This window comes from Sorex fumeus, unplaced genomic scaffold (assembly GCF_029834395.1).
Source record: "Sorex fumeus unplaced genomic scaffold, SorFum_2.1 ptg000123l, whole genome shotgun sequence".
NCBI lineage: Eukaryota > Metazoa > Chordata > Mammalia > Eulipotyphla > Soricidae > Sorex > Sorex fumeus.
The window spans coordinates 3,866,266-3,884,673 of record NW_026606180.1 but is presented as its reverse complement, the minus strand read 5'-3'; the positions used below and the strand labels follow the sequence as shown (position 1 = coordinate 3,884,673).

At 39.8% G+C, this 18,408-nt stretch overlaps 1 protein-coding gene across 1 annotated transcript in view; it reads left to right on the top strand.

Annotated features, from left to right (window-relative positions):
• Positions 1-18,408, top strand: part of DNAH8 (dynein axonemal heavy chain 8) — a 438,788-nt gene that overhangs the window by 213,238 nt on the left and 207,142 nt on the right. Inside the window, 8 exon segments of the mRNA XM_056137311.1 lie at positions 128-327; positions 2,188-2,341; positions 3,838-4,001; positions 6,126-6,228; positions 10,278-10,382; positions 10,763-10,924; positions 12,950-13,174; positions 16,645-16,817. Of these exon segments, the coding sequence (XP_055993286.1) occupies positions 128-327; positions 2,188-2,341; positions 3,838-4,001; positions 6,126-6,228; positions 10,278-10,382; positions 10,763-10,924; positions 12,950-13,174; positions 16,645-16,817 (1,286 nt within the window).

Here is an 18,408-nt window from a genome sequence, read left to right as displayed (position 1 = left end):
TCTCAGCCATAAAATGACTAAATAAACTAGATGTTTTTTAGGGTCAACTCAAAAATTCCATGAATTTGCAGTGCACTTAACTTGTAATAGGAATTTTCATGATACAGTCTTTGATTTTTCTCTGAAGGACATTTGCATATCTGCCAGTAAGGAGAAGGATATTGAAGCCAAGCTGACACAGGTGGTTGAGAACTGGACCAATCAGAATTTGAGTTTTGCCCCATTTAAGGGAAAAGGGGAGCTTCTGCTCAAAGGAACTGAATCTGCAGAAATTATCACCTTGATGGAGGATAGTTTAATGGCCTTAAGTTCTTTACTCAGCAACAGGTAATTTTATAATGTGGGGTGAAGGAGGGGGCAGAAGGACTCAGTTTGTGAGGTTATAAAATATCACACAAAAGGGATAGTCTTACAGCCCTGGCAGAATTCAAGATTGTGACCCACAGAGCTAATTTTTATGTGTTCTTACATGAATGACCTATTTTCTGTAATAATCATGACCTCCATCTTTACTGGCTCTCATATTCCCATCCTATTTTTCCTGGTGGATTTCATCATAATTATTCTTCCCCAAATTGGCAAATTATCTTCTGAACATCTTGGCTCCCTACTGAGATGACTACTTCGTTTTAACTCCCCTCTCTGATTTGTCATCATTTCCTTCCTTTGCTAAGCCTGCTCAAGTGTTTGCCTAATGGCCCAGGTAAAGCATGCTGGCAGCACATGAAAGGAATATACCATTAAGAACTTGGCACTTACAGGCTTGTGTTTTTTAATGGTGAAAAGGGGACTGTTTTAGTGCTGGGTCCACTGTAAATTGAACAAAGTAATCTGTCCATCATGAAGGTTCCTGTGGTCTCTAATGTAGCTTTTGGAAATTCCACTGGGACTCAGATTAAGCATAATGTTAGGTCTTGGTACGGGCATTAGCAAACTCTAATCTCCTAGCTGACTATGTAGTCATTCTCAACTGTTCTTCCAAGTATACCTAAAAAACATGCCACAGACCCATCAATGAACAGACGCCAGTGTTTAAGGAACCTCTTCTGGGGATTCTAATACTTCATCTTCAAGCTAGGATCCAGGCTGGTTCATGAATGGCATCCATCATGATCTCTGCCCCTAGAGATAGTCTTCTTTTTGAATAGTAGATCACAAAGTTCCTAGTCTGGGGAATTTTGGGCAGTTTGGGGAAACTAAGATTTTAGGTGCATTTCTTGCTCCTTGGAAAATTCTGAAGTATAAATAATACAAAGGGAACAATTAGCTAACTGAAGTCTTTATTTTCTTACTTAACTTACATGGAACCTGATTTTTAGAGCACCTGTATAGAGTACTAGTAAACTCAATATTGAATCCCTGCTAAGAAAAGTAATTAAGATATCTAAGGAGCTACTACACAGTAGGGAACTTAGCTACACTAACTGGATCCAGAAGGTCATTTCCAGAACTAATCTGAGATGGATCAGTAACTGCCGAATCACTAGACCTGAATGACTGTGGTTTCCAAAGGCAATTATGTATCCCAGAGAGAAGCTGGATTCCACATATTACCTGGAATATGACACTTTGGGGCAGAAACCTGATTCCACAAGGATACAGATTTCACCAGGCAATGCAAGTACCTGACCAATAGAATAAAACTGACTGCACTGGATCACTCTAATCTTTCTTTTTCCCTTTCCCATACTGGGAAATTCTATACTATCAAAGGTGTCTCTTCTGTGCAGAGATGTTTTTTTCCCTCAAATATCAGGTGCTTAAATGTCTTACATTGCCCATTCATACCATCTTGGCCTATATGAATAATTTTGAGTATGCATTTGTCTAGATTATTGCCTTTCAACGCTAGCATATTGGCTAAACGGGCAGAATAAATTTTGTGCTAAGAGAAATGCCCCAGAAACAACTGGAACAGTTCTTTTCCTGTATTCTGTAATGTAAAATTTAGCTTAATTTATATATGACCAGCATGTGGAAACAGTAAATTAAATCAGTATAATTATAAGAGTTGTATGCATATAAAAGAAAAAAGTCTCGTTAATCATAAGAAATATGCTAGAGATTGCCTCAAGAAAAAATAAATTTATTCCCAAAGAAATGTTTCTTCTGTTGTTCGTGTGGTCCAGCCATACTATTTTCTGAATCCTCCTTGGAATATAATGCTTTTCCTTTCTTACTTTTCAGGTATAATACTCCATTTAAAAAAAATATTCAGAATTGGGTATACAAATTGTCCACTTCCTCAGATATAATTGAAGAGTGGCTGGTCGTCCAGAACCTTTGGGTTTATCTTGAAGCTGTCTTTGTAGGTGGTGATATTGCCAAACAGCTGCCTCAGGTATATAGACTTTTAATAACCACTGATAGAATAATTTGTTGTGTGTTGTCTCTATGTCAGACTTTGTGGAAACAAATAGTCACATTTTGAGTATTTATGTCAAGGTTTGACAAACATGCCACTGTGTGTTAAATAAATAAGGTTTATTGGAACACACCACACCTATTCATTTATGTTATCTCTAAGGCTGCTTTCGCTTTATAACTTCAATATTGAATCTTTATAACAGACACATTACCAAAGTCCCAAATATTATCTCTTTGGTCCTTTACCCCCAAAATGCCCTTTAGTTTATTTATTTTAAAAACTGATCTGACGATGCTCTGAGCCACCACCACGGCTGGGTGTAGGGCATGTGGGGCTGGAAATGGAATTCAGGGTGTTACACATACTGGCTTGGGCTCTGCCACTTGAGCTAACTCTTTTACCAAGAGCCCCTGTTGGTTTACATTAGCAGAAAGAAGAAATGCATATCTCAACAGCAAGTAATCAATTAGACTGATTGAAGGTGTGGGGTACATTCATACACAGCACTATTCAATGACATTACTTCATCTCTTTCCAAGTTGAAGTCATAATATTCTCCTAAGAGTAGAATCAAAATTAATCTGTTTTCTGCTGGCAAGAAGTAACTATCAGTAAATAGATCAGAAACACACAGTGGGGCAATGAAACAGTCTGAGAAACTTGTAACAAGATCTTTAAAACAGCTCTTTGGGGATTGGAAAACAAGTACCAGCAACCTATTAATAACTTTACCGTATGAAGATAACTTTCTTCTTATAAAATTATGCCTTTCCTTCCTGAATTTTGATACCTATGAATAGGATCTACAGAGATTAAAAATCAAGGATAAAAGGCTTTTGAAATGGCTGATTTTCCTTTGTAACATATTTTTTAAACACCAACTTTTTCTTTTTTTAATTAGAAAATTGCATTTTTTAAAAAGGCCATATTATGTCAATTGCTAGAGGCATTTTTACATTTGAATGCAGAACCTAATATCATCCATAGTAACTAGACAATTTTCATTTACAAAAATGTAAATGAAGCTTTGTTGGGGTTTTTACTGTTTTCTTTTTCTATTTCCTGAGGTAGTATTGGACTGTAATTATTCCAAGGTTCCTGAGATCAAATTATTTTCATGCTTCTTCAGTTTGCTCATCAAACCAAAACACCTGAGGTGCTGAAAGACTGCATTTGCACTTTAAGTTGATAGTTCTGCAAATTAATCATGTGGCACTTTGAAAAATGTATTAAATGTAAGGAACAAATAAGCAATAAGTTATATTGTGGTGAAGCAACACTTTAATAACAGTTTTATGACTTTGGGTTTTTGGTATTTGGAATCAATTCAGAAGAAAAAAAATCCCTTTAAATGATATTGCCTGAAACTAAAGGCTTATGTGAAGATCTATAGGAAATTCAAAAGTGAAGATTTTGCTTCATTCAATTGTCCAAAGGCTAATCTTCACTGACTATGGATTTGTTTCTAGGAAGCAAAACGTTTCCAGAATATTGACAAGTCGTGGATAAAAATAATGCAAAGAGCTCATGAGAATCCCAATGTGATTAGTTGCTGTGTTGGGGATGAGACCATGGGGCAACTTCTACCTCATTTGCATGAGCAACTGGAAGTATGCCAGAAGTCACTGACAGGGTAGGAGCTTAATTTTAATGTGACCTATCGTTTGATTGTTTGTTTATTTATTTTGGGGGACTGATCCAGTGAAACTCAGGGACTATTCCTGAGCTCAGGGGATTATTTGTGGTGCGAAGGATCAGCCAGGGTCAGTCTCAGGCAAGGCAAGCACCTTTGTGGGGTAGGGGGAGGGGAGGGACCCAATCAGGGTCAATTACATGGAAGTCAAGCACCTTTTTTTGAGTGTTGTCAAAACACTGTTATTTTTAAAACATTTTAAAATTGGAATTCTGTGGCTTACAATGCTTTTAATAATGGTTTCTCATGCACAGAATTTTAACGTCACACCTTCACCAGTGTACTCACCTAACTCTGCCAAGGACCAAGGCAAATACCTTAACCACTCTACTATCTCCCTGGCCCAGGAGTTTAACTGTGGCTTTTGTCCATACCAACAGCATTGCCTATGTTTCTGTTTTGGTAAAGACAGTGAAGGTAGAGAGAATTAAGTCCCATTTCATAAAAAATTATTTTTTCTGTAGAAAAAAAGACACCTTAAACTGAGTGGTGGGTGAGTACAACGTGTTAGTTTACAAACTGGGTGGCTTAAACCACAGAAACCTACTTGCAACCATAATGTAGAACAGAATTCTGGAATCCAGTGTCAAACTTTTGTGAAGGTTGGAAGGAAAATATTCTTTGTCTTTTCCAGCAAGTTCTGGCTCTAGAAGATCCTGGCCTTGGGGCTACATAGCCCTTTGTTTATCTCTGCCTTCACATGCATCTTTTGTGGATGTGGGGGTCCTGAGTATAAAGAAGCAAGAACCTCCCCTCTCCTAACTACTGGAGCTAGTTTGGGTTTGGAATGCTGATTTCAGGTTTTATGGCACTAGCAGCTTTTCCACTCGCAAGATTGACCTGTGCTTTTTGGCTGTATGAACTCCACAATACTGGTCCATTTTTAAACAGATGTACAAACTGTGGTCCACATTCTTGAGGAGTTCTTAATGAGGTTCCTTGCCATAGAGGCTATATTTGGACCAAGGTTTTTGGCACTGCATATGTGTGGTGTTAGGGATGTAATTGGTGGGAGGTGGCTTCTCTCTGTCCCTGTCCAGTTATAAAGCCAGTTGTCATCTTGTAGGTTTGCAGGAGTTACAGAGTTACAAAGTTGTTTCATGGCCAGGTTTCAGTCATACAATATTCCAACACCGGTCCATCCACCATGCACATTTCTCACCACCAATGGAGGATACTTGTTTTTACTGGACCATTGTCACTGTATTGCATGGCTCATCTGGAAAATCAGAATAATCTTCTGAAGATCTTTAACTTCAATACATCAACAAAAACACTTTTCCTAAATAAGATCACGGCTTAGACTCTAAATAATAGTCACTGCCATTGTCACTGTCCTCCCGTTGTTCATCGATTTTTTTGAGTGGGCCCAGTAACGTCTCCATCATGAGACTTTGTTGTTACTGTGTTTGGCATATTGGATATGTCACGGGGAGCTTGCCAGGCTCTGCCGTGTGGACGAGATACTCTCGGTAGCTTGCCGGGTTCTCCGAGAGGGGCAGAGGAATCAAACTCGGGTCGGCCATGTTGGCTGTGTGCAAGGCCCTACCCGCTGTGCTATTGCTCCAGCCAGAAATAATAGTACAGGAACAATTCTTTCTTGGGGAATACCCTTTACCCCTCACAGGTGTAGGCAGAGATGCGCACTAAGAAGAATTAACAGGATGGGTTCTCAGGGCATTCTGGCTTATCCTCGTTATTCTTGCATCCTGGATTAATGCTTAGATGCCCACCCCCCTTTACTATCAAAATGTCCTGGTTTAGAGAAAAATTATGTGTTCACCACAGGTTAACTCTTGAGATTCACAACACTTACAAAGATCACAGGAAGGCCCTTGATGAGAAAGATAATGGGGAGGTTCCTCTTGGACCCACACATTTTGTTTTTCCCAGTGCCGTTGATGGTGCAGCTAGGCTTTAACTGTTAGTTTAACTGTTAGCTCTAAGTGGGAAATGGTTACAGTGTTTACTATTCTCTTAAGAGGTTAGTGCTTTTACCTTAGCAAAATAAAAAAAATCCATAATTAAGAAAGTAATCAGTTGGTAATGTAACTTTATTTAAAGGTATTTGGAGAAAAAACGATTACTGTTTCCAAGATTCTTCTTTGTATCTGATCCAGTTCTCCTGGAAATTCTTGGACAAGCCAGTGACTCCCATACCATACAGGTAGAATTAAAGAATCTATTATCTTGATTTTTTTCCCTCTAGCATGCATAATCAGTTGATCATCGATTTGCTCGAGCGGGCCCAGTAACGTCTCCATTGGAGACTTTGTTGTTACTGTGTTTGGCATATCGAATACTTCACGGGGAGCTTGCCAGACTCTGCCGAGCGGGAGAGATACTCTCGGTAGCTTGCCGGGCTCTCCGAGAGGGGCGGAGGAATCGAACTCGGGTCGGCCACGTTGGCTGCGTGCAAGGCAAACGCCCTACCGCTGTAGGGCGTTTAGCCCACATCAGTAATAAACCGAAATTAACATCTTAAAAGTATTGACAAGAAAGAATTAAAATGGTTGATTGTAGGGTTAGGCCCACCTTTAAGTGTTGTGAATGTTGTGAATCTCAAGAGTTAAACCTGTGGTGATTTGGCAAAGCACTTGTATGTTTGAGGCCCAGAGTTTGATTTCCTGAATCAACAAAAAGATATTGTTGATTATGAAGTGTCTATGTACTTGGAATCCATCAATCTGAGTTGATCCTTTGGTACTGGTAAGTAAGTGTCACCTAAAACTATACAGCTGGGGTTCCTTAGCAGCCTTCTTCGTTTTCTTGTGCCTCCACTTCCTTATATGTAGAGTCAGGATAAGGGATTCCCACTGAAAGGATTTTATAAGACAATCCACTGAAAATTATCTGGCACACAACTCAATCCTTGTTATGAATAGTTTGTCCTGGATAGTCTTAGATTAAAATTAAAAGGGGCTGTTTATAATTTGTCCTGTTTTCCTCTCAGAATTCTAATCAAATGCCTTTAGCCATTTACAAGGCAACAATTCCAGGAGGTGGGAGATGCTGAAACACTCTCCTCAGGGTCATTTCTAGCTTGGAAATCTGGGGGTCAGGGGGAAACTATCAGTGTTTCTTTTGTTGGTTTCCAGGGAATTGTAGGGATAAGAAATCAGGAATGACTTAAAGGTGGGCCTGGACGATAGTACAGTAGGTAGGGCAGTTCTCTTACGCATAGCTGAACTGGATTCAATTCTGATTACTGCATATTGTTCTTCAAGCCCACCAGGAGTGATTCCTGAGAACAGAGCCCTGAACCAACCAAACACCCCCCCCCCTCCACACACACACACCAAATAAAAAAAAACAAAAAGGTTATATAAGGTAGATAAAGACACAAGAAAAGAAAGGAGCTATTACTGGAAATAGTGATATACATATCCCTGGGTCATTCTCCATCTGGGAGAAAGGCAACTTGCTGGGGAGCATTTGTTGGTCTTAAAGAAAGCATCCTGTAAGGTTGAATGGTGAAAAGTAGAGCTACTGGGACCATAGAGGTTGCTCAAAAGACTGAAGGTCAGTCTTTAGCACAACTGGGTCCCTTGAGCACTTCCTGAAGCAACCCCCGAGAACAGAGTCAGGAATATCCCCTGAGCACCACCTAGAGAAAGAACTCAATGGGCTGAACACATGCCTTGTATGCAGAAGCTGTGGGTTTGATTCTCAGCACCACTGCTAGCAATGATCCCTGAGTACAGAACCACAGTAGCCCTCACAAAGTGCTGGGCATGGCTCCCTTGAAATCAAAACAAACAAACAAACAAATAAATAAAGACAAGGGCCAGAGCAATAGTACAGAGGATAGTAGGGCATTTGCCTTGCACATGGATGACCTGGGTATGATCCCCAGCATCCCATATGGTTCCCTGAGTCTGCAGGAATAATTCCTAAGTGCAGAGCCAGGACTAAGCTCTGGGCACCACTGGGTGTGACCCTAAAGACAAACTTAAAAAAATTTTTTTAAAGGAAAACTGGGGTTTCTAAATTGGATAAGGGTCAAAAGCACAGGTTTTTCCTGAGACAGTGGAATAAATTTTCTCACTGTTATTTAAAAAAAGACCTTTTTTCTTATATTTGAAAAACAATTTGAATTATAATACTTTCTAAATCTCAGGTGTGCGTTAACACAAATCAATATAAGTGTATACTAGTTCAAATTTACCACTAAGAGTCCAGTGAAACCTATGAGATAAATTCCCCCTTTCCAGGTGCTGAGGTAGAACTTAGGGCCTTACCTATATACCCTATGGTTGATCCACATTCCTGGTCCTGGAATTTTTTACAAAGAATTTTTATAAACTAATTAAAAAATAAAATTCTAATACAGAAATTTATTTATTTATTGCTTTTGGGGTCACATCCAGCGATGCTCAGGGGTTACTCCTGGTCTGTACTCAGGAATTACTCCTGGTGGTGCTCCAGGGACCATATGGGATGCTGGGAATCAAACCTAGGTTGACCGCATGTAAGGTAAACACCCTACCCGCTCCAGCCCCCAGAAAAATATTCTTTTTTTTTCATAATGTAGGAGCACTGCTATTTATTCAGCCATTGATTAAGCTGATTGAATTGGGCATGAACTTCACATTACTTTTTTAAAAATTTTTTTAATTTTATAAGTTAATTTACAATGTTTGATTATACTCAATATTCAGACACCAGTCCCACCACCATTACTTCACCAAATTTTGGATGTTTCCACCCCAAACCCCAATCCCTGTTCCAAAACACAACCGAAGTCATATATTTTGTATTGTCTGTTATGAAGGGGCTGGAGCGATAGCACAGCGGTAGGGCATTTGCCTTGCACGCAGCCAGCCCGGCCGAGCCGAGTTCGATTTCTCTGCCCCTCTCAGAGAGCCCGGCAAGCTACTGAGAGTATCTTGCCCGCATGGCAAAGCCTGGAAAGCTACCCATGATGTATTCAATATGCCAAACACAGTAACAACAAGTCTCAAAATGGAGACATTACTGGGCACGCTCGAACAAATCGATGAACAATGGGAGGACAGTGTTTGTTTGTTTGTTTGTTTGTTTGTTACGAAGAACTGCTGAACATGCTTACAAAAAAGTGTTTATATAGGAAATAGTGTGAAGATTGTTCCATTTTGGCAGGAACCATTAAGATATTCTATAGATACCACTAAAATGTTGTTAAAGTTTGGGTGGTTGTGAGCTTTGGTATACATATATGAAAATATGTATATATGCATATATATATGTATTTCCCTCTATGAGTTGTTGCCTATTATCTGAACCCAATCAAACGTGGTGTGGTAATTATAGAGAATGAATAGGGAATGTTTTATGATGTGCTGCACGGCCACTTTTGGAGCTGCACAATCCTGGAATATGTTTACTCATATGTGAGGCTGAACCCGAGCGTGTGGGGAGCAGCTTTAAGCATGGTGGTGGTTGGGTTGTGGAGGCTTTTGGCTGCCGGAGCTGGGTCCCTTGGGGCAGGGAGGGCTCTCACCCACCCCCCTCTGGAGCGCCCCATGTGAAACAGTCTGACGAGGAGTCAGGTGGCATGATTTTGGGGGCCCTGAACTTATGCTCCCTTCAAGGGGAAGCAGCCGTGTGATCTGGGTGGTGGTGGGTGATGAGATTATCTGGCGCTTGCAGAAGGTGGCATATGGGCATCACCCCTGGGTCGCTGGAGCCTGGGGAAAGCAGGCAGAAGATCTTCGCTCCTGGTCCTGTTGGGCCCAGAGTCCAAGGTCATAAAGTTCCGCATTACCTGGGTTCCGTAGGACTTCACTCATGTGTGAGACTCGGCCCAAGTGCATGGGGAGCGGCCTTGAGCGTGGCATGGGTTCCCACCTACCTCTGCGCTACAGGCCCTAACTGCAACTCTTAATCTCTTTTGAGATTTATGGGTCTCTGAAATAAGGCCAATAAATGAGCTTATAAAGCTGAACTGGAGGTGGTTTGTGGGTGTCGCTCCCACATACCTAACTTTTGGCCGTTTAATTTTTTGGTAAACTTGGCCCCAAGTTGTTGGGATCTGGCCAAAGGCACAGAAGCAATTTTAGGGTATCTGAAAGTCTGAAGGCACCATCAGGCTGCTGATGCACTCGCCCCACAGGTACAGGTTGACCTGCTGGTGGCATAAGATCCCCACATAAAAACATTCTTTAAAGAAACATCTGAATAGCTCCTGTAGGACCTCATGTGTGATGCTTCTGTTCTGTCCACTGCTTCTCTCAGCCACATCTTCCTGCTGTATCTGACAACATAAATGAAGTGACATTTCATGCAAAAGATTATGATCGTATGCTGGCTGTCATATCAAGAGAAGGAGAAAAAATTGTTGTAAGTTAACTTGGTTAAAACAGTTATTTAATGTATTAGTTTAAGATTTTAAACTATATTTTAAAAATTTAGTTGGAGAGAATGCAACTTGCTTGTTAAAGAAAAGGTTCTAAGGATAGACTTGGATCCTAATTCTGTAGCCCTGTTCTTCCTACAGACTAGTTTGGAAAATTCAGTTAACATATCTGAAACACACTTTTTATACATAAAATGAAATTTTCTAACTTTTACCAACAGTATTAATTGGTTTTTCTCTTATTTTAAATATTGTGTATGATTATTTGCTCTATATTAAAGAATTATTTATCAAATGTGTGACATTTGTAAAAATGCAAACTCACTGTGAATTTCTATATATATATATGTAATATATGTTTTAGTTGGATACTCCTGTGATGGCCAAAGGACCTGTTGAGATTTGGCTTCTGGACTTGTTAAAAATGCAAATGTCATCATTACATAATATAATTAGATCCGCATACTACAATATCAGTGATTCAGGATTTCAGCTCCTACCTTTCCTCAATCACTTTCCAGCACAGGTGAGTCTTTACAGTGCTGAAATAAATTAAATGATGGTCAGCAGGAATGGAAAAACAAGGGAAAATGGGACTCTCAAGAGACTGTCAGCTGAATAGTGTGAGGCCATTGTAGTCTGAGCTAGCTAGAGAGCCAAACCACCTTCAACTCCATCTGACTGCTTGTCACCATTCTAAGTCAACTCATCCCATCCCCCCTGAAGAGGACATGGCCTTCTCCCATCATAGGCCAGTCAATAAGACTAGAACTATTTATAGAAAATTTTATCTTACTCAATTTTTTCTTGTTTCTCTTGGGGGAAGGTTGAGGGAAACACAGCCAGCTATGTTCATGGCTTTTTCCTGGCTGTGCACTCAGGAATCACTCCTGGTAGGATCAGGGAACCATGTGGGGTGCCTTGGATTGAATCCAGGTCAGCCACATGCATGAAAAGTCACCTGCTGTAGTGTCTCTCAAGCCCGAATCTCATTTTCTGTCTTATATTCTCCTGCAGATAAATATGTGGACAGATAAGCATATGTAGTTATTGATATGGACATTAGCAAGTTGGGCAACCCCGAAAGAAGCTAGGCAGCATATTAGATTTAGGAGACTCAAAAAGAACATTGGAAAGCCCTGCATAAGAAAAATACACAATAGAGTCTATTATTTCTGTTTGCTTTTCTTGACAGCAGCAACAACAGCAGCAAAACAATGTATGGGTGAATCTACTGATCACAGAGCCTCTATGGAAAAACTTTAAAGCATTTGAGGCTGCATCCAACTCTAATTGTAGATCAGGCTACTAGGCTGAAGGGGGAAAATCCCCCAGCCCTCTGGGTCTTTTTCAAGTGGGATGAGTAACCCAAATGGCATCAGAAAAGTTAGCAAAGGAAATATCTGTTTAATAACCTAGATATGAAGAATTTCTTGGCAATAATTTCTGAAGAACAAATGCAATGGGTCCAGGAAATTAGTTCTGTAATAAGAGACCTGGGGGTATCAAGGAGACAGGAAATCTTCACTGAGGCAAGGTGGGTGGAGGAGAGTCTAAGAAAGAGGACATGTTCAGGCTGGAGGCAGCTGAAAGGACTGGAGTACATGCATTTGCATGCATGAAACTCAGATTTGCCTTCTAGTTTTGGTCGGGGGGGGGGCACAGTTTTTATTTTAGGGTAGCACCTAGTGGTGCTCAGGGCTTAGTCCTGGCTCTGCGCTTAGATATAACTTCTAGAAATGCTTGGGGAACCATATGTGGTTCGAGGGATAAATCCCAGATTGACGGTGTGGAAAGCAGGTGCCTTATGCCTGAACTACCTCTTTGGCCCAAAGAGACCCAGATTTGATCTCTAACATCACACGGTCCCTAGAACACTGCCAAGTGCAACCCCTGAGCAAAATGACAGAAATAGCATCTGAGCACTGCTGATTGTGCCTCTCCACTCCTGCAAAAAGAGCACACTGATCAACGGACATCTAAGGTCACTCTTCTCCAAATTACAGTCCAGATTATAAGGAGTGGGGGCAGTGAAGTGCGACTGCTTCTACAGTGAGGAAAAGGACAAAGGATTGAAAGGAAGCAAAAGCTACTCAGTCTCCAGGGCCTTCAATGCTCTTAAAATAATCTGTGTTCCTGAGTCTAAGTCAAGGCAACAATATCTCCTAAAGTAACCCCAGAGCCTCACTTGGCCCTTAACTTCCTGTATCAAGGCACTTGCTGAAAGAGGTCAACTTTGGGCCTATTGAGAAAAGTCTCTGGACTTTGGATAGTCTGATTGCATACAGAGCTCAATAAACGACAGCCTTTGTTGTATTTACATCAGTCTACATGGAAATTATGAAACATCAATCGTATTTTTCCCTGTTTTATCAATCTTTCTAAACACTGTTGAAAATATTTTTTCCTTTTGATATTCCCCTTTGAGTGTGGAAAAATGCATGTGTCTGTTTTTAAAGTGCATAAAACTCTGTCTTCATAAGTGACCATTGAGTTTTATTGCGATCATGGTTTAAATATTTTCAAGTGTACTTGTCTGCTGGATTTGTAGGTTGGGCTTCTGGGAATTCAGATGCTGTGGACACATGATTCAGAAGAGGCTTTACATAATGCAAAAGATGACCGGAGGATCATGCAACAAACCAACCAGAAATTTTTGGATATTTTAAATACTCTCATTTCCCAGACCACACATGACCTAACCAAGTTTGATAGAGTGAAATTTGAAACACTCATTACTATCCATGTGCATCAGAGAGATATTTTTGATGACTTGGTAAAGTATCTATTTTTCCCTAATTTGAACTAATTTAGTGCACTAATTTTGTTCTCCTAATAGTGAATAATGAAATATACTTTAGATATTTCCTAACTTATATGAACTGTCTCTATATGGTTCTTTTTCACTACTGTCTTTGTCTATACTGTACTCATAATATGGTTGATGATTTACCAGTGATTTAAACTGCAGGACATGAACCTTTGCTGGTCCACCAACAGATGAAGAAGGTTGAAAAACTCAGGTTTAAATAAAGATATATAAATGTGAACATTTGATATTCTGAAGTCTGGAGTCAATTGATGGTAACCACATTGTTCCATTAAACTAGTACCCAGGGACATGATAGGATATAGATGGATTTGACCATATAATAGGATGGATCCATTGAAAACAGAGAAACCTGCATCAAATACAATTAAACGCTAGAGAATCGAGCTGTTTGTCCAACTGATACTATCCAGTATGTTGCTGCAGTTTGAGCAAGCTTCTGTAGAATAAAAGGGAGAAGGATAATATTTACACTTTCTTTAGAATCGGCCTTTCAGCAGTGGTTTTGAGTAGGAGCAAATTCCTCTGAAGCAATGGTTCTCTCTTATAGGGGAATGGCCCCCTGGAGTCTTGATATTTTACCATCCCTTACCATTGCTTATTCTATTCAATTGGACTCATCCTCAAAACCTTTCTTTCTTGCATAATTTGTGCAACTTTGAACTCTTTCTTTAGAAAATATTAACCAGGATTGTTTCCAACTTTTATCAAACATCCCAATTAGGAACCAGAGAGATAGTGCAGTGGGTAAGGTGTAAATCCTTCCATATGGTCAACCAGGGTTTGATCCCCGCGACCCCATATGTTCCCTGAAGCATGCTAGAAATGATCTATTAGTGAAGAGCCAGAAATAAGCCTGCAATATCACTGGGTTTACTCTCCCCACAAAAAAGAGAGTTCTGATCAGATGAGTCAAGTTTACTGAAGATAAAAGGACAGTCAGTGCCAGCACAGACAGCCAGTGCTCAGTAGAAAAACGGAATATAGCTCAGTGGAAAAACTCTTATATGTGTGAGGCCCTGTGTTCGTCCCTGGCATTGCAAAAACAAATCAAGAAACCAGGGAAGGACAATTTATTTATTAATGTGGACTTTGCAACCCACTTCTCAAAGTTCTATATGCCAAAAGGTGTCATTAGCATCACGGGGGAGCTTGTTAGAAAAGCTGATTCTCCAAGTCCCCAATTCCCATTTCAGACAGACCAATTCATAATATGCATTTCAATAAGATTCCCAGAAGATTCATAGGTGTATTAAAGTTTAAGAAATACCACTTTCGGTCTATGATTTTCTAGGTCAAGCGAGCCATCAGGAAGCTAAAACTATTTTGCTTTGTCCTTCTGTAAATTTGCTTTCACTATATTGCATTAATATACATTGACTTTAATCAAAGTTGATTATAGGAAACACACATGTGGAATGTAGTTCTGTATTTACTATGAGCATAGTATGAAGAGTGTTGTATGTACATTTCTCTCTATTAAAACCTGAGGTCCTATAGGAGAAAAATTTAAATTCAGTGCTGAGCAGAAGTTTAGTTTCCATATAAATTTCTGTCACTGTTACTGTCCTCCCGTTGTTCATCGATTTTCTCGAGCGGGCCTCAATACTTAATTTTTTAAAACTCCGTAAATTAAAACTATCAGGATCCCAGTATTATTTCAACTTTAGAAGACATGCCTCGGGGGCTGGCACGATAGCATAGCGCATAGGGTGTTTGCCTTGCAAGCGGCCAACTCGGGTTCAAATCCCAGCATCCCATATGGTCCCCTGAGCACCACAAGGGGTAATTTCTGAGTGCAGAGCCAGGAGTGACCCTTGTGCATCTCCAGGTGTGACCCAAAAAAGAAAAAAAAAGAAGACATACCTCATTTGTATGAGGTTCTACACATCATACTGCAAATAAGACAAATATTGAAACTGATTTTTCTTAATATTGAACTTATTGTAAATTTATTTCCCAACCAATTAAGATGAGATCTTTTCCAACATATTTGCATTTAATTGTTAATATATCATGTTTAGAACAGCCTATTATATAGAAGAAGGGATAAACACTAGCCATTGTTTCCCTTTTATTTCTCTTGTGCCTCTTTCTTTGCATCTTTTTTTTTTTATTAATGAAACACCATGAGATACAGTTGTAGACTTACAAGTTTTTGTGCTTGGGTTTCAGTTATACAATGATCACGTACCCATCCCACCACCAGTGCCCATTCTCCACCCCCACCAATCCCAATATCCCTCCCACTTCCCCCCACACCCCACCCCGTCCCCCATCCCACTCTGCCTCTGTGGCAGGGCACTCCCTTTTGTTCTCTCCTATTGGGTGCTGTGGTTTGCAGAAGAGGCATTGAGTGGCAATCATGTTTGGTCTATAGTCTACTTTCAGCATGCATCTCGCATCCTGGGCGGATCTTCCCAGCACCCTTTATTTGGTGCTCCCTTCTCTATCTGCCTTTACCCCTAGAGTGTGTGGCTGGCCTCCAAGCCATAGAGTGAACCTCCTGGTACTTATCTTGGCTATTCCTGGGTGTTATTTATTTATGTTACCTTTATTTATTTATGTTAACCTTATGTTACCCAGGTGAATGCAATCTTTCTATGTCTATCCTCTCTTTCTGGCTCATTTCTCTTAGCATATTTTCCATGTAGTACCACTTGTACGAAAATTTCATGACTTCATTTTTTCTAACAGCGACATAGTACTCCATTGTGTAGATGTACCTCTTTCTTTCCATCTTAACATGTTATAGAAATGATACTAGTATCTCATCGCTGCAAGTCCTTAGTAAGAGAGCAGAATCTATGGAATGGATTTTGATACCTGCCAGTAGCTCTTTTCATGTGATGAATAAAATAAACTGTGCTTTAGAAGATGGGCGTCTTACCTGGAGGAGAAAATAAGATCATAGCAATAAATTAAGACCAACAGCCATGCCTATAAATAGCACAGAATCAATTAGGTGGAGATTTGAACATTATAGGTTCCAGAGTCTATTTCTGAGTGTCAGCTAAATTTAAGAGAAGTGAAGGTTCACTCGTTCTTTTCTTCAGTTGACTGTAGAATGGGTAGGACTCTGGAGTCTCCAAGTTTGCAAAGAAAAGTCATAAGTCACCTCACAATGTAGTTCAGTGGAATGTTGCTCCCAAACTCAATGATCTGGTTTCTATCTCTTGAATCCATGGCATAGGTATACGCCGATGGCCAGGCAGGTATATTCGTTTGGCCACCGTGCTGGGATAGAAAGGCAAGTATACATATATGACTATGTGTATGCCTGCTTAATTATCTTAATGACTCCCCCCCATTCCCATATGGTTCACTAATAAGCAACTTAAAATCCCTATGCTCAAGTTTTATAATTTGGGATTACAATTCAATATGAGTAACCCTTTATATTTTCTGTTTTTAAGGTAAAAATGCATATCAAATCAGTTACTGATTTTGAATGGCTGAAACAGAGTAGATTTTATTTCAAGGAAGATTTGGACCAAACTGTGGTATCTATTACAGATGTTGATTTTGTTTACCAAAATGAATTTCTTGGATGCACTGATCGACTAGTTATTACACCATTAACAGATAGGTGAGAAACCCAGATTTGTTACTCTACTTTGCAATTAAATACCACGCTTAAAATTTTTAAGTGCATTTGAAAGATTAACAAAAACATATTGCTGTCTTGTTCAGTTGACCAATAAAATAACCATAGCTATTACTTACATATGCACATTAAATTTGCATGAAGTAGAAAAAGCTGAATAAAAGCAAGCTTGAAAGTGAACTATGAGCAATTAAATAATGAATTTTACATTAGAAGATGGAAAATATCTGAGAAACCATAAAAGAAGTCATTTGAATTGCAAAAAAGGAAGAGACCTTGGAGATCACCTAATTTAGACTCCTCGTACTTCAAATGTAGAAATTGATAGCTACAGTGAAATTCTTTGGTCAGGTCTGAATAATCAGAAGACGGCAGACACCCTCACAGTTTTTTATAACAGAGGAACTAAACAAGAACTAGGCTTATTTTTTTCATATTCAGGTATTATGCAACACCCAGTTCAACATGGCTGCACACTAAAGTCACTCAATAAATGTATAGTTCACTTAATTTAGGTCATGAAACAGTTTATTCTGTCATTTCTTTAAATCGAGCTGCTCCTAGGCAAAATTAAAACACAGTCAAATCACATATTTAGCCTCTTTTCTTTAAATTGAGCCTCATTTTAGATGCTCAGAAACATAATTGCTTATTTGTCAGTGTTCTTTCTCTTACACTGGTACTTACGTAGAAAGCTTCACAATTCACTAAGCTTTACCAGGTTTTACTTAGATCGGAAGCAAATACAACAGAAGATGGTTCATGAAACAAGGACATTTATTATTTTATTCTTAAAATTTGCATACGTAAATGAAACATTTCATAGTAGAACAATTTCTTTGCAGTAGTGTGCCCAGTTGATTCACATCAACTTACTCAACTACATATGTGCACCTTTCCCCAATTTCATGATACTACATCGACACCTTGTCATTGTCAAGCAAGACTGTGATACCAAAAGTGACGACTTTCACCTTTAAGTGGAAGATTTCCTTTTACTACTGTGCCAGTGGCATCTAACGGCAATATAATTTTATCAGAGAAGCGCATATTACAACAATACAGGCATTCAACATTCTCCTTCTTATCAAGAAGCCTCCTGATAAGAAGGAGGCTCAAAAAACATACTAGTGACAAACATCAATGGAGGTGTGAAGAGTTGTCCATAGCTTCCCAGTTGTCCCTTCAAAGGATGAGGGGCTCCTTTTCTCAGGGGTAAATGTTCTCAAAGATTCCTCTAGAGAAGGCACCAGCACTTCCAGTAAATGTGGAATCCAGAAGTCAGCTCTAATCTGGTATATGTGATGCCCAACTGTGTTCCTTATATTAAGGATCTGGCATGATATCAGGACCACCCACTCATTTTCATGTAGGCAGCCATATATGTAGGCAGCCATATATTAGGCTGGAGCGATAGCACAGCGGTAGGGCGTTTGCCTTGCACGCAGCTGGTCTGGCTGAGCCGGGTTTGATTCCTCCGCCCCTCTCAGAGAACCCGGCAAGCTACTGAGAGTAGCTACTGAGAGTATCTCGCCGGCACGGCAAAGCCTGGCAAGCTACCCGTGATGTGTTC